Here is a 25971-nt window from a genome sequence, read left to right as displayed (position 1 = left end):
AAGCCAACTGTGACGATATACAATTTTTTTTATTAATAATTTAGATGACATTTGAACTTGTCAAAAAAAAGTATGAAAGTATTTATTTAAAGTATCGTATAAGAAATATTTGAGTATTTTCTATGGGTATAAATTGAATATAATTAAATAAACTGGAAATCTGACAACTAATAAATTAATTAGCGAGTAGACTTAACTTTCTATATTGTTTAGGTTGATAAAAAAAACTGTTTATATTTATACAAATTCGTTCTGTAATCGAAAAAAAGCAAACGTATAAAGCTTGAAATGTCTTTTAATTGTATTTTCAATTGACCTTTAAACATCGTTTACATTTGTAAAGCTTGTAGAAGATATTGAAGTCACAACTATTTTTTTTTCCATTAAATCGATTTAAAAATACATATGAGCAAATGGCCGTCCTCTTCACCCGAGGACACTAGCAACGTATGAACAAAACATCCTATCCGTAAATGCGCCGGTAAACAAAGGATGTTATGTCCGTTTAGTGTCTCAACTTGTTTAAAACGGAACACAGCAATACAAAGTATTGATGTTTATAGTGATCGAATGAACGATAAACTAGTGGTGCCCACACAAAACCCTACAACAACAACAACAGCCTATAGATTTCCCACTGCTGGGCTAAGGCCTCCTCTCCCTTTAAGGAGAAGTTTTGTAACAATGCGGGTTGGTGGAATACACATGTGTCAGAATTTCAATGAAATTTAACACATGCAGGTTGCCTCACGATGTGTGTTGATGTGATTCGCCCCTGAAGATGAATTATAAACACAAATTAAGCACAACAATCAATGGCGCTTGCTTTGGTTTGAACCCGCGTTCATCGGTTAAGATGCACGCGTTCTAACCACTGGACTATCTCGGCTTTTTAAAACCCTATCACCGGGAGTAAATATAGATACAGTCGATATCTAGATGACTGACCTAATAACTGAATTGCCAAAGTTCGGCTGTATTTGGATCGAGTTTTTCCAATCGCAGTTTTCGATATTCATTCTATCGGTTGGTTTATATATTATTTTATAATTTATTTGAAATGAGAACTGTGTTCAGTTTAATTTTAAACTTATTCTCGACTGCTTAGTATTCACGGATACGAAAATGTAAGGTCGTATACCGATTGGTAGACGAATATTTGTTACAAAATATAATTTAAATAATTAGCTCGTTAAGCGTTTTTCTTTACGTCCTTATTCCGTTTACACTATGAACAAAGACTGTGTTTATTTTCTTGTTTATTAGGATATTGTATAGGTAATTTAGATGTTAATTGCCCTCGTGTCTAGGAACTAGTGTATCCACGTGGGAACGTATTTACATATTGCAATTAGGTGTACTGAGTATATACTAAGTGAGCTTTAATTGTTTTCACTCACGTAATGAATGAATTCCCTTTAAATAAGAGAACTTTTCTGTTCTGACAAATTTTATTATAGATTACAATATTTATCGATAGAGATTGTTTGTTTGCTTAACACAAATTGATTAAAATTTCCACTCGTCTTATTTTAAATATAATTTGCTTTTGAAATTTCATTTGATGGGGAAGGTGGTGTACTAAACAGTATTACGCTAAGACTCATGGAGAAGAATACTATCGAGTATAAAATAACGATGACCAGCTTCTAATGTTATCATCCAACCCAATACTAATGATAAATTTTTTTAAGCTGTTACGTTTTTGAGCGTTTTAGAGTCTTGATGGAACTGTAGTAACTGTAGACATTGGTGCTGTATGAAATATTAACCATTGTTTTCATCCAACGCGCCACCAACCTTTGGAGCCAAGATGTTGTGGCCTTGTGACTTTAGATATCCTGACTCAAGCTTCAAACTGGGTCACAACACTACTGAGTGCCCTGTTTGGTGATAGAATAGTAGTATATAGAATAGAAAGTAAAGTACTTTACAGTATCCTCAATAATATCTGTATTTTAACGGCTGTATTTTTTCCTTTCAGTGTTTTATGACTATTATTCCTTATATAAGTAAAAGTATTTAATTACCTCCATTAAAATCGGTAAAATTCTTCGAGTTATGAAATATTCTAGTGCCCTCATTAATTTTTCATTAAATGCGATACGATGTTTTAAGCTTAAATGACGGTTAATTTATGAAATTCGAATTTTCTGTTAAATGAATTTCACACACAATTAATTTTACGAAAATTGACATTTGCGACACGTTTGATTTCATTATTTTATCGACGAAGTTTTCGTTTCGTTAAAACGTAATTTTAGTACCATATACCTATTGGTTGTTTTATACGTAACGTGTTTTATTTCGTGAATAGTATTGCATATTTTTTAATCTGATATAATCTCTGCAGGAAAATATTCGAATATCGTTTTTATGCAACTGTGAAACTGTGTTTTATTAAATTAATTTATATAAAATGAATTACGGTTTCCATAGATCAAATTACATTCGTTGTAATTATTTGTAGTTAATTCTTTATAGAAATAAATAAATTTTATATTTGAATAGTTCATTATGCAATTCAGAGCATTGCGTTGGTTCGTATTCATTAGTCGTTAAATGAAACACGTTTTAGCCTTTATTGCCTTTCATTCCTTACAGTTCCATTTTATTAGATCGCAGTGCATGAATACATAAATATAAACTAGTATATTTATTGAACATTTCCAATATATAATAGACGAATAATGTTTAGTTTTCTTTCAAGGGTCCTCAGCTAACTGTATGGCTGCAGTTCGATCTCTAAATGGTCGTTAAGTGGGGAAACCTACATTCGAGTTATGGATTTAAAAGTATTCATGATATTACTGTTTTTTATTTCAGTGCTATAACTATAATGTTGTTAATAATATAAATTCTTATATAAATATTTTGGGAGTTGGGATATAGAATTTACTGAGAAGGATCGCCAGTAAATTCATTAGTTCCAACAAAATTGAATTTATTGGAAAATACATACAACTTTTTTTAAAAAAGTTATTATATTTTTCGAAGTAAATATATAGAATCAACGTCACGCGTCCACAAGGGAGTAGAGAGCGATGGCAGAGGGCGTGACGGCATACGTGAACGTCACGACGTTTGCTGACTCGGCATACGAGTCAGTCCTACCCCCAAGGCGCGCCAATAGTTGTATCATATGAAAAACCTTTTTTTTTACATCGCCATTTAGTGTTTTCCGTGTATTCCAAATTCGAATAAATTTACTTACGACTTTTTAATGATTGGTTTGCAATTTAATAGACAGCTTACTACAGATTTCCCGAGTGATATTCTACTTGATTACAAGTTACTAAGGTATTACGTTTAGTAGGTGATTGAGGTGTATAAATAATCGATTTTTTAATGAGCTTAGTTTCAAGTGGGGCCTAATATAACGGATTATATCTTGCTCGATTTCTTGTCGTGATAATTAATTAATTATAACGCCTTTATCACTAGTTTCGTAACTCTTCAAACCGAAGTACAAAGTATAACATTAAGCTGTACTTAACATTATTTATAATAAGTACTACTCAATATTATATACCGATTTTCGGAACAGTTAGTGAGACAGTGTAAATACAGGTACAAGGTATATAGCTTAGATTCTGAACGTTTTGATGATGTGTACCCATCTAGGTTAATATTCCATACAGCGCCAATGTCTGGATGTTGATCTCCATTAATAGACATATGTCGGTTATGTGTCAGATAAAATCCTACCACATGCATAACCATTAACCCGCAATGGAATAGTGAATGGAATCTTCATCGTCATCATCATCATCAACATAGGCCAAGCGCACGCCACTGTGGTCTTTCTCCGGCTACTCGCATCCAGCTCCTGCCAGCCGTCTTGCGTATATCGTGACTCTACCGTGCCTGAGGATGTCCTACACTACGTTTGCTGAGACGCGGTCGGCACTCTAGAACACGTTTTCCCCAACGGTTATCGGTTCTACGACAAATGTGTGTGGAATATTTTTCCAATATTCTCCTTAAGAGAGGATACTTGCTTTAGTTTCTTTAATTATTTTTTTATATTCTTATTTTAAGAGCTGAGTCACTCTGATGGACTATTTTGCACTGGTAGGTTACACAAATGGGTATATTGATACCGTTTTATTAATAATAATATGTCTAGTTTCGCTTATTTATATTATGTTTTCCGTACACTTAATGTTGGCTAGCTCTGAAGTGGTGTTTGCAAGATAAACCTTACATATTCTCTGATTCTCATCGATGTATCAAAATATGCTTGATCCATATAATTTGAAGTACATTTAATTTTAAATATGTTAATAATTATTATGTAATCATAAAAGTTTTAAGCCATACTATAGTAAACTGTCTTCAATATCATGTTACTTAATATATTGATCGATTTATTCACCTAAGTGTTATAATATAAGAGTTCTAGAGTTACAGTTTGTGAACTTACTAAAATATAATAGTATAACTTAACCTAGAGATATCAAATTCGCTGCTGAATTATCGATTTTACTCAAGTACCGCGTAATTTAATAATAATTGAACTAAATACTATTAAGTATATTAATAATCATCGATGTTACTAGGCCGAATGGATCGCGTAATCGCTTATCAGATCGCCTGTTTGTTTCAACTAGATATCGATTAATAGATAGACCGAGTTTTGTTTCGCAACGGTGTAATCTTTCATGTTGTTATTAAGTTATCGTGATGTTAAAGTTTCATAACAAACCTCGTTTCCATGGCGATAGGATTATTGTCTTCCCGAGATACGTCGATTATATCGCGTTAATTAACTTCAATGAAACCGAAATCTGTTATATCTCTACATATCTTCTATGCTTAGGAAATTATATGTCTTGACTGAATGTTAAAGTTAGGCCATGAAATTTGTTGATTACGATCGTTGTATTGAGTACACCCACTAATGAACTAATGTCAAAAATTCTATCCCTAAAAGGGTGAAATAAGGGTTGAAAGTTTATACGGAAAGCCATCATTTTTTAAGTTAGAAACATGAAACTTTATTTTTGGGATACTCATTAAAATACGAAGATACGTGTTTGGATAAGGGTTTCTGGATATACACACCAATGTGGTACAGAATATGGACAACAGCTAGTAATATATATAAATTATTACATTACATGTATGTAATTGAATTTCAGCGTTACGGTTGAACCGATATCCATTACGTGTTTTGGGTGTATTTTGAGTGGATTGCTGGATGGTTTCGATCGGATCTGGCTGCTGTGATCGGGACCTAAATAAAACTCAGACGAGCAGCTAGTAATAATATAAAAAAATAAGGTTAATTTCAAATTATTTTAAAAAAGAAATTAATAATGGATAAATTTCATACTATTCGTCACCTTTTTATATATTTGTGTTCTCATTTATCCAGTAATTTAATTTATGTGTGCGTACCGTACCTACATAATTGTGTATGTATGGTCTCTTCGTAAATTTGAGTGAATTGCATATTCCATGATTATTTTACATTTTGTCACTTTGATTGAGTTAAAATAAATTTGAATAAACACGATACTCTTAGATGTTGAATCACGTACTATGACATAGTGATTTAAAATACTTTTTTATTAAGAGTTAAATATAAACGCATAATAAAGAATAACATTAAAAGAATAATTTGGTTATTTTGTAAGTATATTTCTTTATAATCTTTTATTGCATATTTACAGTAGAACTAACGGGACATTGTGCTTTTGTTTTTATTTGTCATCTGAACTACCTTTTGTAATGAATGCCCCTCAAATTGAAACCAAATATTTTAAGCCATTCGTATTGTAAACTTAGTTCACAATATAACTTGATAAATGTTCAGTGGCAGCCATTTTTTTTATGCATTTTTTTCTCAAAGACAAGAAAACCGATTTTTTTATCTATATTTTATTGTTCTATGAGGTTATACGTATTGTTCATAGTAATTACAGATTGAATCGTGTTTTCGTAGAACATCGTATTTTACTGCGTGGGCTGATGTAATCTCACTTTAATACCTTCTTAGATTTGTTTTCATTGTTCGACCTTAAATGGTATCATCAGCTTATTGTATTGAAACTGAACTAGCGACTAACTAGCGTCTAACTGTGATTGCTAACGATCAGTCAATTTAATAGAATAAATATATATCTACGTTGCTATAGTTATTGGGCGTGAAAGATAAAGAAACGCATTTTAAATCGATTGGATTTAACTACATATCTATGTTTTTATAGCTAAATTATTGACTAAAAAAATTTTACCTTTATTATATTGAAAAATTACTTATGTATGACTTTTAAGTTCTTACAAAAGGGAATCAAAATAATCCTATCAATATGTCTGTTCTTGATATTCGAGCTTGTAATAATAAGAATGGATTACATTTGTAATAATAAGAATGGATTTGATACTTACTAAGTGATAGATAAGGAATAAAAATAATGGCGGTTGGTAAAGAAATTAATCGGGAAAATCAGAATGTCAACGTTTTTTAATAGTTCAATATGGTAATAGCTTACAATACTGCCAACATTATTGTTCTTTTTTTAAATCTTTGAACGAAAAAAATATAAAATTATAAAACGAAAGTTGTATATAAGATTTTAAACGTTTGTGAAACCTACACTCAAATGATAATTTAAAAACGTCCATCAAACTGCTTGCTTGATATTATTTTTAGCGCAGAAAGTCACAAGCAACGATAAAAGACCCTTTTATCGCAAACAATTATGAATTTAAAATATAAGAAATGACGTCTGTGAGGTAACTTTGCGTATTGTAATTTTCGCCCAGCTGTCAAAAACATTAGAATTTCCACTTAAAAAGCTTCAACCAAGTAGAATTGGCATATGTTTTCAACAAAATTTTAAATTTCGATAGCAATACGAATTATATTAAAAAAATAAGTATATTTAAATTGTTCGATTCATTTAATTAAACATTTTTCGTTGTCATGTTTTTAATTTAACTAATACAATAAGTAAAGTTTCTTTGTTAAGAATAAAATTAAAGTATTATACCCTGGTAGAAAAAAGTCGAAATAAGAAAATTAAATCAGACTGAAGCTTTATGATAAAACTTCGAGAGAAAAAAATCTTTATGCCAATATATTAATAAAATTGTAAATAAGTATGATATACTATAATTCTTCATCCATATCAACCAAGACATCTATACCTTAACTATAAGTAATGATTGAAACCAAAATATTCTTTATTTAAGTGGGTTCATAAACGGACTTTTGAATGGTCTTTATGTTAGTGTTGAATGAGTTGTAAAGCTACCACCGTTTCAGAAATTCTACCAAAAAGAACTGACAAGAAACTTTTAAACCATTTTATTTGATGAGTATGTCAGTAAAGCACAGTTCAATTTAAATATGAAATATATTTAATATAATATTGTCTAGAAATCGACTAATAATACGTCCATGCTTTTTCAGCATTAACAAAATCTAGTATTGATTAATATGCCTCATTTGTCATTCTTTTTAACACTAGCTTAATTTTTTTATATGCTAAGTTACTACTACTACTACTACTTTTCCGAACCGATACGACATGGGAACCTTCAAGAAAAGAGTGTACTCCTTTCTTAAAGGCCGGCAACGCACCTGCAAGCTACCTGGTGTTGCAGATGTCTATGGGCGGTGGTAGTCACTTTCCATCAGGTGAGCCTCCTGCTCGTTTGCCACCTATCTTATAAAAAAAAAATACTTGTATTTGTATTATAGAATGTTTGCACATATTAACCTTAACTGAACTTTACTATTAAATTGTTTGATATTAATATTGTTATAGATTAAACGAATACGCAATTATAATTTACTTTTTAAATGAGATATATTCTTTGTCTATGAATCATTTATTCGGACAGGTCGTTATCCCTGTTCGTTCTTCGAACCTGCGACCTCGTGTCATTGGAACCATTAGGCAGCCGGGATAGTGGGACTGTCGTTGACCTCGCCTCGTTTCATTCATCTTTTATCATAGATTATTTCACTTGACTTGTCATATATGAAGTATGAATTTCTTTATCTGAATCAATAATTTAACTAACATAATCTATCTTCTTTTGTCTGTAAGTTCGTCATTTTTGCTGTTAGAATCATAAAACTTTACTTTTGGGATACTTATTAAAAATGAGTAGATTTAGATTAGTAGACGTATTCAAGCGTTTCTCGATAGTTTATCCTAAGGGATGAAATACACACCAATGTGGCAAAAAAATTATTCAACAACCACTCGATCGAATCCGCAGCCATAAGTTAGTATAATATATTAACAACGTTGGGAAAACGGGAAAACGTTCTCTATTCCACGGTGTACACTTATTTTTTATTTATTTGCTTTTTTGAGTTTGGTTTTTTATCTCTTTCTGGGTAGTTGACAGAAAATATGTAAGGTTACCTGCGTTTGTTGGATGAAAATTTGACACATAAGTATGTGACCAGCAAGTCCATTGAATCATCGCTCCTAAGATTTGTTTCTTAAGAAGACGTATTACCCCTTTTACAAGCTGTGACTTTACACTTGGTTTTTTTATATTGATACCTAAATATGTTTTATGGTGCTCATTTAAGGCAAATAAAAGCGATGTAACTTTGACCATACTTAGAAATTAATTAAAATAATAATAAAAAAACTAATTTAAAACGTTTTATTGGATTTTATTATGGCTGTTATTGAAGCCATAACTTTTTCTCTTTATGACTTATCGAATATTAATTTTAATTTTATTAAAGACAATGGTTTCCAAAATGAGTAACCTTAAAATTTTTGGTAACATGTTCAGCAATATACCTATAACGTCCCTAGTGAAAATATTAATTTTTGTTATTTACAAGGAATTTATTCTTGTCTGCTTATTTTGTTCTTATGTTATTTTAACTCCTAAATTTATTCTAGCTGGAGAGTAAGAACAAACTTTTTGCAGGCATTTTTTATTTTGAAACACATTAGAACAGCGTAAGACTAAATTCTATAACTACAATTTGTAAGTTAAAGCAAAGTTTATTTTTACTTGTAAATGGTAGTTACAAAAGGAAGTGTTATAGGTAATTTACAAAAAAGAAAAGATACTACGGATTTTATTAAGAATAAATTTATTTCAGTTCATTTTATTCAAATTAAGTTATAACGAAGATTTCATGACATATGTCCATAAAAAATACAAAAAGAAAGATGAACAGATGTCACATTATACTATGCAAATTATGTAGGCTATGAATTATAAATAACATATATACGGGATATCTGTATGACCGAATATTTATAGTTGATATATTTAATTTTGCTTATTCCCTTTCATGCCTTTTAAATATATCTAAACGAATATTACATTTCAAGTACCCATTGCGAGCCATTCCCCGATTAAAGATATCCGGAAGGACATAAACCGTCGCCTTGTCCGTCGTTATGTGCCTTATTTTATATATATTTTTATAGTACCTACATCTCATTTTATTGTCCTCGCATAAACATTTCATGGCCTCTTCAAAACTGAAGATATACGACGCACTTCAAACGGAAGTTTAAAGTTAGACTTATTTGATGTTTCGTAGACTTCATTCTCTCGTAATTACGCCTTCACCATAATTGGGTGCCATTTCGCTAACTACATATATCAAAGTGTGTTCTCGTGGCTTGTAACGTACTTAATCAGTATTACGTAAGATGAAACCTTTTATATGTAAGTTACTATTTCCTGCAGCAGCAATACAGTGAAAAATATGACGTTATGTATACTTAGTCATCTTGTGTGTTGGTACTGTCTATTAAAATCATGTAGGGAAATTTTACGGACCAGTAGTGCATACGAAAGTCGAAAAATAATAAATATGTAATGTCTTTGGGAATTGTGTTTAATTGCCTTTAAATTGATTTTTCCGCTTGACTGGGTGCGTGCCAGGTCAAGGCTGGTATCAACAGGCTAGGCTGCGAATCTTGTTAAGTATCGCTGGTTAAATATTTAATAACTTATATTAATCTTTAATTACGATGATGCCCATCGGACCGAGTAGACTAATGAAAACAATTTATCTGAGTATTATATTTCACTAATATGTTCGAATACATGCAGACAATCTTTCTTCGTGTCGCAAGACGAAAGAGTCAAGGCATAGGATCAACTGATTTATGAGACACGAAAGCATATACTGCTTCTCCAAACTCTGGCCTGCAACTAAGAATTCCTCCATCCCTTTCCATTTTTTTTAAACTAATGCCGTACCTAAATTGTAACCCGACTACAGGATATGCAGCCTTAGTATTTAGTGACAACACACACGAGGTCCAAAATAATTAATAACTTAACAACAAGTTACTGAAATTTTCCTCAATAAGTCTTCAGTGGAGTCGTAATGATATTATAATCCCCAAGCGTATCGTACCTACGATCATAGCAAAACTCGTTGCTAATTCAGAATTGATATTCCCATTTCGCGTAAGGTTTTCCGACCCCTATTCGTCCACGGGTTCACCACATCGGTCTAGGACGATGACATTGTAACCCGAACTGTATACTCGTATAAATTTATATTTCAATCCACTTTGAACTCCACTGGGTTGACTATGATGGAAATTAAATCTTCGCTAGTACACTTTGATCTGAAGCTTGCGAAAATTAGTAATTACCTTTGATAATGTTTGTCGATTTGAATTTTTTGATTACATCGTCATATTATACATTTTTTATTTAAAAAAAAAATTAATACTTCTTTTTGCATTGCAATAAATTAAAATAGAATTTTTGTTTCTAATTATAAGCCAGTAGGAACTAAATTATTTACATTATCGGACTAAAATCTTTTCTTTTTTTACTTAATGCTTCTCTCTCACTTTGAAATCAAAGCATATGTCAATCACACATTTTTCTCATCAAATGAAATCGCAAAAAACAATACACAGTATCGTTAATTTCTTAAAGTTTTTTAATGAAATTGGTTTATTTGTTTTTGACAGACGAATTTAATCAATTGATGAGGTTTCAGAGAAAGGTGACTTTACTTATTCAATAAATCATTGAGTCACGACTGGAGTAATATATATATAGAAAGAAAGTATACTTTTTACATATTTTAAAGATTCACTAGTAGGAAGAGCTATGTGCAGCCTGGGTAGGTAGATATTGCTCACTCATCATATCACCTTAACAGCCATAATTTGCATTGTTGCTTTTCGGCTTAAAGGGTGAGTGAGCCAGTGTAACTACAAGCGCCATTCTCAAAGTTGGTTGCGCATTGGTTATTTAAGGAATGATTAATATTCCTTACTGCTGTACCTTTGTCTATAGGCTGTGGCAACCACTTAACATCAGGTGTTCCATTTGCCAAGCTTCCTATATAAATCATAAAATAAGAAAAATATACTTTAAATAAAAAAAACATTCTATGAGAAAAATTGTAAGAAGAGATAACTTAATTTACTCGCTCGAAACAGATATCTAAAGGGAATGTCCATATTAATAAAAGTTTTCTTACAAAGACTTTCATGATATCTCTTTAGAATTATTTGAATAAACGATCATGAGTAGCTTTTTATGTCATAATACAAAGGCCTATACTTCTACGTCGCCTGCACTAAATGGACTTTTCTCCCATATTACATTCTCCTTTGTTACCAAGCGTGGTCGAAACTGGGACGGACGAAGTATTGGTTTGGCTTTTGTCAAATGTAATTTTTGCTTCGAAACGTCGCTCTTGTTATTCGAGCCGTTGGAAAACATTGCTCTTTTATCCGATACAACGGATGTGTCGCGCCGGATCGTTTTACGTGAATAATTGTTTTAAATCTTGTAACAATTGTGTTACCGCCTTTCCATATCTTCGCATTATAAACAATCTTTAAAACTACTAACATAAGACGGTTGAATATTATTTTGGAAAAGATTCCTCCAAACCGGTTATTTCCTAATTGTTATAGACAGTTTCCAAATCGACGATCAAACCAGATGTCGTAAAGATGTAAGATAAAATAAATCTCTTATATTCAAATTTCCTCAGAGATTTACTACCTTGGAAAAATTGCACGCGATAAAAGGAGTTATTTCAGTTAAAGCATTAAGAATATTAAAGTTTGTATCTGCATAAAAACATCTAAGTGTATAATTTTATGAACAAATTTTGTTGTATTAAAAGTCAATATAGTCAGTGTTCTACAATTACTGGATACGCCAGCTAATGGATTTCTGTGAACACAAAACCGTAATGATGACACGATGAATGAACGATTAATGTATGAGGTTATTTTGCATGACCTCTATGAGTCAAGAGGAAAATAAAAATTATGAAAATATAATGTTTTTCAAATTATACACGTAACAGTCGTAGGTAAAATAGTATTTCCATATTGCGGTCTTTTAACTGATAAGCACGTTTTTAACACAAATTCAAGTATTTTATTTAATCACCAGTAGGTCTAACTGCCGTTGCATTTAAATGCAGTGGTGTTTATTTATTCATTGAAATGACTATACTATTTAATTTATAACTTTGCTTTAGCATTTGCAAGTTTAATACCGAACTTGATGCTGTCCGATGTAAATACATAGATTATAAGTATCGAGTTACTCGCTAATGGATCCCTATGAGATAATTACAAAAGGTGTTTTATTTAGCTCCATTTTTATCATAATTGTTTTATTATATTTACGTATATCGCACTAAGAGCAATTTCAATGACATCTTAGCGTTGACCGCCTACTAGAACAAAGCTGTCTTGAAAAGACTATTTTTAACAGTCAAACGTATGTATGTATATACGTTTCAGTATAGCTCCATAGTTGCATATCATATCCAAACCACAGATGTAAATCCTATTATACCAAAAATGCCACTTGTCTTGATCTAACGTAATAGTATTCCGTTGTGGTATATTAACTATGATCAGGTGTGACATACACACTTGCATCTCAAATCACCATAACCACAACCCTTTCTTTCCAAATAACAATCATAGCAGTACTACGCGTACTAGTAGATTTGCTTATTAATCCAACGATTAAATAAATTACTTGTTAAGTTATTAACATTTTCCTGTAATATTAATGAAACGTATTATGAAGAGGTTGGTTTAATAAAGTATTATAAATAATATTTGTTTACATACATGTAAGTTTGTTAAATAAATATAAGAATGACTCACTTTAAATAGTAAACATTTGCTAGAATCGGATCTGGATAATATTTCTTTAAACATAATAATTATATTACACAATGCAACACGTGTTGCGTTGAGGTCACTTAACAATCTCTGACGATACCTAACCAAAAGGCACGATCGACGTTTGCGCAGCTGTCAGTGAACTCGTGTAGAACAATACGCTCGCTGGTTTACAATTTCCTCTTCCGTTTAAATCTCGATACAAACTATATATTATTTTCAAACATAGATAAATAAAATGGTTTTGTTTTGTTTTGTTTCAGGAACTGCTACAAAGACAAGAAACCGTCGGTCTCTAGAAGCAACACATCTCAAGAACGAAGTTTCACAACAGTCTTCCAAAGTATCACCTAAAACCAATGGTTTACAATTTGGTTTCAAATCAATTTCTAATAAAAATTCTGCGATAAAAACCACTGATAAACGACGCAGTGTTGAAGGTGGTATCAAGCCTAGTTGTATACCTTTGTCCAAAAAAAATCTCGAAAAATCAGGTAATAATAATTCAACGTCACCCCCTAAGCAGGAATCGATAAAAGAAACGACAACGAAAGTGGATAATACAAAAACTAAGTTGGATCAGTCTAGAGGGAGGTCTTTACTTAGAAGTCCTGAAAAATCTAAAAGTGATCCAGAAAACGGTCGTAAAGACAAAGTTCATCGAGCTCAAAAAGGTAGTGAAAGTCTTAAAGAAAAATATCATAATTCAAAGAAAAGACTGACTAGTTTAGATAATTCTCCAAAAAGTGGGAGTAATACTTCAAATATATCTAGTAAAATTATATCGAATGATAATTTGAACACGAATTCATCAGTGATTCCTAATGGTGAGTTAGGAAATTTAAAAAATAGTGCAAACATGTCCACACTCCATGATACTGTTAGACCACATGCAAGCAGACTTTCTCAGGAAATGGATAGTTTAGCTGCTTTGACGAAACAAACTTTAGATAGGGTTAACAAATTATCGAATAACTTAACTAGTAATAAGTTACATGTGACTATACCAGATTCTCCTCGTTATGACACTTTATTTGCATCGACATCGGAACAGAAAAACAATAGTCATACATACAACTACGGATTGGTTAACGAACGTCCTGTTGTAAACAGAGGCGTCTCTGAAAGATTAAAGGATATAGACACGGCAGCACAGAGACTGATCGATTTTGAAAAGCAAAGTGCAATGTTTTCTGATCTCAATAATGATTCTTCTAGTCAAAATCGTCGTCTTGATAACTCTTCGACGTCTCAACATACGCCTGTGTCTATATTAAAAAGAAAATCAATTCATGAAGAAAATAATATAACAAATCCCCCAAATAATTCTATCACTTCGCCTCCTGTTACGTTTTCTCCGAGCGTTATTGAATCACGCAATAAAAGCCGTTCAGAAAATCGACAACGTCAAGGTATATTAAAAAAACGTCGCAGCTTGGATGAATCACAAGTCGCTAGGCGAAGGTCTTGCAGTCCGGAAGTATCGTTTGCTGATGATGGTTCATCTGATACATGTAAACCAATATTAAAGAATAGAAGATCATCATTAGAAGACGTTGTAAGGAATCGATCACCAGATGGACAAATACAAGGCATCTTAAAAAGAAAAATGAGTCGAGAAGAAGATCATTTAAACGACGATATTTCACACGGTTCTCCGGAACCACATGGTATTCTAAAACGAAAATCGAATTCAAGTTCCAGTAGCAGTACTACGTCATCTCACGTATCCATAGCACAAGCTGTGCTGCTGGCAGCTGCAGGTGGTGCTGAGATAGTTGAAGAAGACAAAGAAGCAGTACGACCTATTCTAAAGAAAAAAAGTTTTTCTGAAGAAAGACCTTCACCCGATTTACTATCCTCGGACACGCCAAAACCGATATTAAAGAAAAAGTTGACAGAACACGATGATTACGATTTTGAATTTCCTAAAAAGCCAATCCTAAAATCTTCGAAAAAATTGTCCAGCGATGAGGGACATACATCGAGTTTCGACATGAGCGAAGATGACAGAAGTTCGCGAAGACCATCACTACTTAGATCACGAACTTCAGATCATTCTGGTTCAGAATGTGAGGCACTAGTTAAGCCAATTTTAAAGCAGAGAGGCTCGAGTCTAACTAGGGAACGCAGCCAATCGCCACGCCCACGGCTTTCATTTTGTGCAGACAACGATGTGAATATTAGTGCGACGAATTTTAGTAGCGATGCGAACGACTTGTTGGCGGCTGGTCCGCGACGAGTCTTGAGTCTCGACCCGGAAGAAAATTATCCAAGTGCAGTGATCCGACGGAGAAATTTGCGACCAAAAGCAAATCCTCGGTCAATGAGTTTGGTGTGTGACGTGAACGACGAACTACTCTCGATTTTAAATAATCGCCGATTGAAAGTAGACGAAACCTGTGAGAACGGACTTTGTGACACTTGGGAACGGGATAAACTTACAGACGATAACAATTCGAAAACTTTTCCATCGATTGCGTCTCGAATTAAGAGCATGGAACAAGCTCTCACTAAAGATAATTTCTTAAAAGATCAACCTTCAACATCCAAAGTGAAAAATCGTGATAAAGAGCGCCATAAAACTCAACCTGTCACCATCGATGAAATGAGATCGATAGCAACGAGGTAAGATATTTATAAAGTATTTTTTTCTTGTAGCTTAAGTTTTACTCTAGGCACACAATACAAATTCTATTACTAGTTGGTGACTCATAAAATTACTGGCTTAGAGTTTTAAATCTTTTAGATTTCTCTATTTAAGTTCCAGTCGTATTAAGCATTGTCAAAATGTCACGATTTCTAAATGTTGTCATTACTTTATTGCAAGTAATTTTGATTTTCCGCATGGACGGTGTCCTTAAATATTGTTTTCCTGATGTAAAGGTGATTATACGCTTTGTGTCGATTGTAGTGAAAGAAGCTGAATCTTGGCACATGTCCATTATTTTGATGAACAAATACGTCGTGGGCGTATATCAAATGTTACTCTGATTTTACTTGTTTTCTTATTGAATACAGTTTAGTTTGCATAGCTTACTACTAGAAAAAAATATATATACCCTAATTACATACTTTATTCAATAAGGTATAAATATATAAAAATGATAAATAATCAGTAATTGGACTGCTTTGCCTCTATTAACGGTTCTCGCTTTAAACGATTTTAGTTGTATTTAATATAATTCTTATGCATTTCTCTCAAAATCGTATTTATATATCAAATTTCTATTTTTGTATATCTATCGAATTGGACGTAGTACCACCGGTTGCACCTCATGCAACTTTTGTGTAACAAAAATGTAATTTATATTTTTATATTTATTTCAATTATATATATATATATCAGTTTGGGTGTAATAATTAATAAATAAATAAATGAAGTGTATCCTGCATAAATGTCTCCTAAATATTAAACGATTAAAATAACTTAGCAACCTTCCGATGATTTTAATAATATTAATGACAAAACAGACCCATTTTTTTTTCCTTACAAATGACGAAAATTTTCATTTGAATATTTTATGTATTTAATTTTAAAATTGAATAGAACTAGAGTTACTATTCTTTCGTCGAGCTGTCTTATTTTGACGTAATTGTTTTTGTTCTCAAATGGATAAAAGTGGTTAATCAGATAATGTCTTCTAATTAACGTTTCGTAACTTTGGTAAACATTTGATGCTAATTTCGTGAAGAGCAGTCGTCTGACATCATCTAGTGGTTCAGTTTACTGTTTGAATCATTTACAGTCTGGAAGCGTAACAATTAAATTTGGATCGTGTGCCTCTATCAGAATATTGTTATTTTATGTTTATAAATAATAACGAAAGTTAAAAATGTACCGGTTACTTGAAGAGTGGCCGCAATTTAACTTGTAAGTATTATAAATATCTTGCCTCGCTCGTTCTTTGACACTGTTTTATATATTCATTTTGGTTTTCCAAATTGATTGTATCTTTTTATTGGCTTAATACATAAACAGTGGCTACATTACATGTAACTAATCGTTAAAAGGTCAATTAGTCTTTCTATCAGATTACCTACTGTGCGTGATATTCAAGACGACGTTATTTATACTTGGAATTCTAACAGACTATATGTCTTCTTGGTCGTATTTTTATTATAATGTCGCATTCACTTTATCGGTCTCTTCTAATTTGGGACGATATAATTCGTCTTTTTTCGTGCGTCTGAGATTGCATTAATCTGGTCAGTGATTAACTTCGGTCGTGGTAGCATTTACTGGTACAGTGCTAGTTAAGACGGCATGTTGATGACGGAAATAAGCGCTCCAGTCGTTACTGGGTCAGCACTATTTCTGGCTCTGTTGTGCTACGCAGCAGGCATTCAATATTTTATGACCAGAACATCTGATGCGGGGCAAGCTCTTGATGCCCTTAATTGTTGCTTTTTAATTTATTGCCACAGTGATAGTTTTTATAATGAAAAAAAAAACCATGCCATACGCAAAGTTGATCTTTGATTTATTATGACACAAAATAAGTTATAATTTCTTGTTTATCACAAAATAATAAGATCATGTACGTAAATTTATAGAATTATCAAATAAAACTATTTTAAAAAGAAATTAATAATATTAAAGAATAAAAAGGATACATTATAAATTCGTGATAATTCTTATGCTAATAAATCACTCGATATCAAACTGGAAATTTATATTTAGAATAAATTGCCAATGGTGTCGAACTCCTTTAAATCCATAAACAAGGCTGCCAGTCCAAATCACTCATGCTATAACTCATCAGAACATATAAAATGAAACTGAAATATCAACTATCTCTTTCTAACTAACGACGAATGTTCTACATTAACGCATTTCTTTTCTCATTTCGCAGTTTGGAGCCGGGCCAAGCGAATTTCCAAGCGTTCGGTATAGCGGGCTGTAGTTTTCCGACCCGTTCCGTCGAGTCCGGTGCTGTTCTCTCGGCCAAGGGCCCCTGTCTGGGGGAGCCCGAACGAGATCCTTTTGCAGAACTCGAGTCACCACAACTGGATACCAATTTATTCTATGCAAATTTACCGATAGAAAACGGCGTCTTAAAAAATGTTGTCGCTAGGAACGACAGCTTTGGTGAGGCTACGTTTCTAGATTTCGAAAAGATCTGCGCCGATAGCGAAGCAAAACAAGCTACTCTAGATGAAATCGAACAAGAAGTAAACAAGGTTCGCGTCGCTCTGGACGAGGACTGCCGTGCTTTGGACGAAGACGAATGTAACCAAGCCGAAGCAGACAATTGGAGCCTGAACGTGTCTTGTGACAGCGGAGTTTACAATCGCGCCTCGTCCCGCGACTCCGGGCCGCATTCTGGTTAGTATTACATTAAATGTCTTATTAATCACCGTTAGTAAATAGCAATTGCTCAGTTTGAATAATCATTAAATTTATTTTTAACGAATTGAACGTTCTGGACGAATGTACGTCGAATCCAACTTTTGACTTATTTAGTGTTTTGGGCAATCAAAGCTAACTGTTACAGCGGTCATAAAGGAAACATGTGGAAAGAGTCGAAATAGTCGGCTTGCATTAGACGATGTTTGTTTATGTTTATCGGTAAAATTAGAACTGTCTCGCTAGTCATATTAGGATGGTTTTCAAAATAATTCTGCTTAACCTTGTCGATGTGTTTCTGTCCTTACATTTAGGTCAATGTAATACGTATGATATTCATTGTCAGCGCTACATTTTAACGTTGCTGGTAAATTATCAGTGAAAAAACAAATGTATATTAATGTGTAAATTCGATCGACGTGTTTTAATTTCAGATCCAAAGTAACATTGTAGTCAAATTTCTTGCACGCAATACTGTATTTTGTGTATGTCTATTTTCGTTCGTGCTCGAGACTAATACAGTTATTATCGATTTTCAGGCGAGGAGTTGGGTTTGATAGAGTGTCAAGAAATCCATGAAAACCAAACTACAAACAGCAGCAACGATTGGTCATCGACGTCTATAGAACAAGGTCTACTCAACATGGACCGTCACAGGAAGTCGACGGAAAACGAGGCTCTTCGAAGCCCGGAGGAAAATCAGAGCGATGATGAGAACAACGATCACTCCGGGTTCGCCCTCGGTTTGGTGAAAAGCAACAGTGTTGTTGCTAGAGCCAGCATGTGGCAACAGTTACAACAACAAGCAAAAGGTTAGTTATCATTATTTTAATATACAACGAATATATCGTTATAATCTCTATAAGCATTAGAACTTTTATGTGAAGGTAATAAAGATAATTTCAAATTTTCGATATTTATATCGCGAACAAAATGCTAGACAAGATTATATGATATTAATATTGTAATTATACTTGTGTATTACGAAGAAATAAGGAGAAGCGTATGATATGCGCTTCTCCTTATAAAACATATAGTTTTAGTTACTACGTAACCGAAACCACATTCCAGTAAATATCCATACGTGTAATTTTCTCAGGCTACAAACTTTAACAATTCTTCCAATTTTTCCAGATGAATTACTTTGTTTTAATTTGATACAAGGATATTTTTACATAAATCTGTGTGCTTTTGTGATTATTTTAGTTAACTTATTGGCAACATGTCTGTCTATGCATGCCATTGGGTCTGCTGTGTTTTAACTTATGTCTGATCAATCGTTATCTCAATTTCAGGAACACCAAAACCGCTGATTCGTCACAGTCGCTCAAAGTTAAAGGAGGGGCCTTCGGTGACGGAGCGGTTCAAAACACAAGCCATCCCAACACAGTCTCCAGAGGCAACCAGCCCCCCAAACGAGGGCTTCTCTCTCGCGCAGTCCAAAAGCACTGCAAACGTGCTAGACAGGGACGAAGATGGTAAGCCTATTTACATAATTCATCTGCACATTAAATATAATTTCCTTTACTTTATTTTCATAGCGGTAATTATTCATTTTCATTATTTATCGAAATAGTACGCCGTGATTGTTTATTACCGGTAACATTATGTAAACGTCACTTGAATAGCATGTAAATTGCATTTGGTACCGACGAAACGCTTTCTGTCTTTTGATTGTCGGCTTTATTTCTTTTTTGCATGTCCTCGACTACTCAACTATGTGTATGTCCCGGGCTCTGTTAAATGCACAATGTAATGTATATACGCACACTCTCACCGGTGGCAGCTAAGTTAGACGAGGACGATCCGGCCAAGATGTCGCTCGCTGAGAAGATGAAGATGTTCAACGCGAAGCTAACCCACAAACCTCCCGTGGCCGGCCTGCCAAGACCCAAAGACGATAGGGTGCCCAGGGCGTCCAGACTCAGGACGATGCCGGTTCTCGCCAGCCAAGTCCAGGAAGCTATGGAGCAAAACGAGAGACTGACCAAGTCATTGACCCACGAAGACGTACCTCGTAATTCAGATTTTCAACTCAAAATGGAACTGTTCCGTTCAGCGAGCGCGAGAAACACGTCCTTAGAATATCTCATGAGGCAGAACGCGAAATTCAGAAGCTTAGGTCTGATTTAGTTCTTTAATTTGTGTTTTTTTTTTTTTGTCGATTTTTCCGCTTGTCGTTTCGCTTATCTGGGTTCAGCACTAATTTATTTCTTAAATGATTCGCAAGGTAAGTGGAATAAATCTCTTCGCATGATTTTCTCACACGAAATATACTAATGGTATTATTTATCTACTTTTATATTTCTACAGGATTTTAGATGATATGATATTTTTGAGGTATAGTAATAAATAATTATATAATGTTGTGGTGAATTTCTTATTTTTATAAAAACTAACACGTATTACCTACCTTACCTATATTTACCCGTATCACCTATGATTCCTTTTATCTAAGACCAAAACAATTAACACTTTGTCGCATGCATTGGGATTAATCTTATAATAGTAACTATAATTTTGAATAATAAATTATTTTGGACATAACCTATTAAAATCTATCACAGTAGTGGACAGTTCTTGAAGTTTTTCTCATATATAAGGAGAAATCTTTTGAATAATATATACATGAATTTTATGAGCAAGAATATTTTAATTACTTTTACATATTTTTAAAAATATTAGGATTATATACACAAGAAAATCCCTAATTACAGATTTAAAAATAACTCGATATTTCAACATCCTTTCGAATCGCTTGTGTTTACTTTGTGTATAATTTGTATTGCACCAAACTGGAATCTATTTCGAGAAGGCAAACATGATATGGCACATTGTTTTCGTAATTTTAAGAAGATTGACTTCGTAATACTAAAACAGGTGTTTTGTTTGGCAAATGGACAATAATCGTTCTTATTTATAGGATACAAACCTTTCAGTTTTATTGTCTGCCTCTATATACGTCTTACAGAGTATATATATGATCTCTGCCTTAAAATCGTATTGAAAAACGCTGGGTTAACGTATTTGTATTATGTATCACTTATGAAAAATTCACGAGTGCGTTTTATGGGTAATTTTAATATATTATTAACCAAATGCTTTTATTATATTGTTTGGATATTGTTTTATTATTCTTTCTGTTATGAATATACTCTTGTTTATATAAAATTGTTCGTACAGATCTCGATGACGACTCGCCTACCGAAAGAGCTCAAAGGATGATAACGCCTGAGGTGAGAGGCATTCTGAAGTCGGGGTCGACTGTAGTCCCTTCGAAGCCCAAGACGTTGACTAAAGGAGAAAGTTCTGAGGTTAATAACTTTTCCTATTTATTTTATATGATTTTTTTTTATGGCGGACGAGCATATAGGCCACCTGATGGTAAGTGGTCACTATCGCCCATAGACAATGACGCTGTAAGAAATATTAACTATTCCTTACATCGTCTATGTGCCACCAACCTTGGGAACTAAGATGTTATGTCCCTTATGCCTGTAGTTACACTGGCTTACTCACCCTTCAAACCGGAACACAACAATACTGAGTACTGTTATTTGGCGCTAGAATAACTGATGAGTAGGTGGTAGCCTACCTAGACGGGTTGCACAAACGCTACCTCACACGCTTTATAGTAGTTAGTCGTCAGGTCTTGAGTTAAAAGTAGCCTGTGTCCTTTCTTGAAGTTAAAGTTTGTATCATACTGTACATACATAAAAACTTCAACAATGTCGATACAGTAACTTAATCGTGAAAGGGCAACATAGAGTTACTGTCTCACATATAATGTATGTATTAGTTAGTATAGATGAAATATTCCATAGTTTGAGTTAAATAATGTGCAAATTAAAAACAAATTGCTTTTAATCTTATGAGACTGTATATGCATATAAATATATTTAATTTTACAACTAATAATTATATATTTTTAATTTCTACAGGGCTTAAAGGATGAGGGCATTGACAGTTCATCAGAAGATGAATCTGCATCTGCGTCCAGCGTCTCATCATCAGAGAAAAGCTGTTCCTCCTCAGACAGTTCAGAAGACATACCAGACCCAAAGCCTCGTAGGTTCCAGCGTAAGAACAACAAGCTGAAATCGTCAAGAACCGACTCTGATCTTACGAGAGTACTACAAGATCCATACCCTCGCAAGATCCAGCTACCAGGAGCTAATGAATTGAAAGAGCGTATCAACCAAGCTAAAAATCCAGATGTTAAAATACCAATGTTGGGGAAACTTGGTAGGAAACCATCAGAGGAGCCGAAGAGCGAAGAAGACAAGGCGAGATACAGAAGATTCGTTAAGAAGCTCGATGAACCCTTGCAACTCGGGAAGTTGAGACGGCCGATGGAGAAAGTCTCGTCTATGGAGGAGAAACCGCCGATTTTGAAGATATCCGCTCTGAACCAAGCGGCAAAGAACAAGTTCTTCGGTTTGGAAGGTGAAAAGAAGGAGAAGAGTATTGATGAATTAACCGCAGCCGTTCGGAAGTATATACCAACGGTTAGTAGATATTATATACACATACACGATCAAAACGATCAAAGACAGATACAAAAATCTCGTTTCCTATCTTTAGGCTATGCAGGTCCAGAGATCTTGGCTTCATACAAAAAAGTAAACAACAATTTAACAGATTTCCCTTAAAACTATCTCAAATCGAATCTTTAAACAATCTCACGTGTAGCTCAGAATTTTTAATTTGAGAGTGTTTATCCACCTGCATATGACTGTACGGGCGTATTGGACCTGTGCACCATATTATGTCCTACATAGTTGGCCGATCTACCATAAGATCCGCTGTGACCAAAAACAGCCGGATCAAATCATCAAGTCAAAGTCAAAAATATTTATTCAAAAAAGAAGTGATTACACTCTCTTTTTGATAGTCAAAAAATCTACCACGGGTTCGGAATTTAACACCTTTCAGACCTGAGAAGAACCAACGAAAGAAAATCAGCGGGATACATTATCATGCCTTATCTATTAATGTTTTTAATAAGTCGTATGTTCCCGTGCTAACCCGAGTCCGTCCGCAGATGTGCAAGTCGGTGTCGAGTCACGCGATGGAGGGCGGCGCGGGCGCGTCGGGCAGCGACGGCGAGTCGAGCGGCGGGCGCGAAGTGCGCCGCATCAACTCGCGACGTCACCGGTCAGTGCGCCTCTTTGCTTTGTTCACTTTCATACACTTTATAGCGATCATATGTGTAGTCATGCCACTAGTGACGTCTATTCATAGTTTTTTCTGTTTTTGCTTTTTTTCAGCCTTAGAGGGAAAAGGCAAAGGTATTACACCGTACAGCCAAGTCTTTTCGTCTATTCATAGTATGATTTGATTTTTAGGTTTTTTTTTTTTAATTTCATAATGATAACATAGGCGTAAAATGTTATGCCAAAAAAGGTTGGGTATATGTAGATAAATACATACATAAATAGTACATCTTTGAATTATATTATTTACTTAATTTTTATTTTGAAATCTATTTATATTTAACGATGGCAACATTTTTCTCAACTATACAGACACTACTTTGAAACATCGATTACAATTTATTATATAAACAAAAAATATTCTAGTTCATTTTTATTTTGGTGCAAATGAAGTCGAATAAATTCGTAACAATATTCAAAGATTGCAAATACTAGTAATGTACATAAGATGAGAAATGAATACGTTGATGCAACTATTATGCAGTCATTTCTGTTATTATAATATTATTGGGTGACGTAATCGCGTTGCTCTAAGATTATGCCGTTTGCACAATATGACATCTGAGTTTGAATGTATGTTGCGAATTCTCAATGCAATATGAATCTTTAAAATATGTTTTCGAAATTCGAAATATCTTAAAACTATTTTGAAACAAGGAAATTAATCGTAATGTTAGCGTAATCGAAGTTGTGTGTTTGTGGAACCGAAGATTCTTACGAGAAAAACATTCATTTATTGAGACATTATTGCACCAATATTTAAAAGTAATTTATACATATGGAAAAGACTAAAACCATGTTTTCATGCCCATCAGTGTACTTACACTAATACTACTAGATGATTCGTATATACTTATTACCGTCACCAAGTTTCTAATGAATAAAATAATAATAAATAAGCTATCGTTATTTATAACAGTTTTTTGCCCAGAGCCGAGATTGTCTTGTCGCTAAAAAAACTCTTTACCAAAGATTACGTCTTTATATTAAAAACGCCACACAATTTTGAATTGCTTATTTTCGTTTTATAAGTCATCTCGTGATTTTGAAAGAAAACATTATGAGAAAATGTTCATATCTGAGTCGAGATGGCCCAGTGGTTAGAACGCGTGCATCTTAACCGATGATTACGGGTTCAAACTTTTTCTCCTTTGCATTGACAGCTACGACTCCTTAGTGCCCAGTAAAATAGTCAATTAGTTGTAATAAGTTTTATTGTAACAATCATTGAACATGTTATCATTATCATTACATAGTATAAAACAAAGTCGCTTACCGCTGTGTGTCCCTATGTATACTTATATCTTCAAAATTACGCAACGGATTTTGATGAGGTTTTTTTTTAATATTTAAAAGATATAGACGACAAAAATTCTGTAGTACAATTAGTATCAGCATTGCACCCGTGCGAAGCCGGGTCGGGTCGCTAGTATATGATATATCTATATGACGAAATGACTAACGAAAAACCTGTTTTAATAAATACATACATGATACCCAAATGATTTTAATGGAAGAGAATTTCTGTTTGACCGTAGGATATTTATACTTCTTTAAAATTAAATATATCTCACCTTCCACAGAATTCAATTGTATTTTAAGTCTTTGTCGAAATAGATATTCAAGGTCGAGTCGTCAGTCATCGTTTACATTTTTTCTCTACATTTGCATAACGAAAATTACATCAACAAGAAGGTCTTAAAATTTTCTTATAATCAATTTGAAGCAATCGAATGCAGCGGTGCGTTGAATGCCGCAGTGAAATTTTCTTTTCCGTTTTGTCACGGATTTTCTTATTTCGATTTCGTTTTTAATCAACCAAGTAATTAGGGTATAGTACGACACAACTTAGATGTAGCATCAGCAAAATTCGTATAACCGATCACATCCGAATTAAGTACGCTGTCGCAAATTACAATATTTATTTCAAATGTGAATATGATCTTTACAAAAACGTAATAACTTGTAATAGCATATGACCTAATATATTCGTCAATTTGACACGACAATTTACATGCTTTCTCGGGTTGAAATGACGCGAGAATCTAAAGCGACGAATAGCGTCGAATTACGCGACAGGGAGCTATTTCTATTGGTTGTATTAATCGGCAGTCATCTGAATGGTAATTGCCGATGCTTTATCTAAGTTGTGTCGTACTATACAATATTATATACCTACTTAATAAAAAAAAAAATCAGTGAAAGTGTTTCTAATTTGTTCTTTTCATGGTTACGCTACCTCAATGTGCGTATTGTTCCGGTC

At 33.5% G+C, this 25971-nt stretch overlaps 1 protein-coding gene across 12 annotated transcripts in view; it reads left to right on the top strand.

Annotated features, from left to right (window-relative positions):
- Window positions 1-25971, top strand: part of LOC124536027 (supervillin-like) — a 208404-nt gene that overhangs the window by 94295 nt on the left and 88138 nt on the right. For 11 of the 12 annotated variants that reach the window (XM_047112409.1, XM_047112410.1, XM_047112408.1 and 8 more), the window contains 8 exons: window positions 13406-15770; window positions 17999-18471; window positions 19032-19304; window positions 19788-19970; window positions 20279-20614; window positions 21676-21806; window positions 22434-23000; window positions 23537-23649. In XM_047112409.1, coding sequence (XP_046968365.1) covers window positions 13406-15770; window positions 17999-18471; window positions 19032-19304; window positions 19788-19970; window positions 20279-20614; window positions 21676-21806; window positions 22434-23000; window positions 23537-23649 — 4441 coding nt within the window. The remainder of the gene's footprint in view (window positions 1-13405; window positions 15771-17998; window positions 18472-19031; window positions 19305-19787; window positions 19971-20278; window positions 20615-21675; window positions 21807-22433; window positions 23001-23536; window positions 23650-25971) is intronic. The other variant, XM_047112411.1, reaches the window with a different exon arrangement.

This window comes from Vanessa cardui, chromosome 16 (genome assembly GCF_905220365.1).
Source record: "Vanessa cardui chromosome 16, ilVanCard2.1, whole genome shotgun sequence".
Lineage (NCBI taxonomy): Eukaryota > Metazoa > Arthropoda > Insecta > Lepidoptera > Nymphalidae > Vanessa > Vanessa cardui.
Note: the sequence above shows the minus strand (reverse complement) of the source record. Positions and strands in the feature narration are given on the sequence as shown.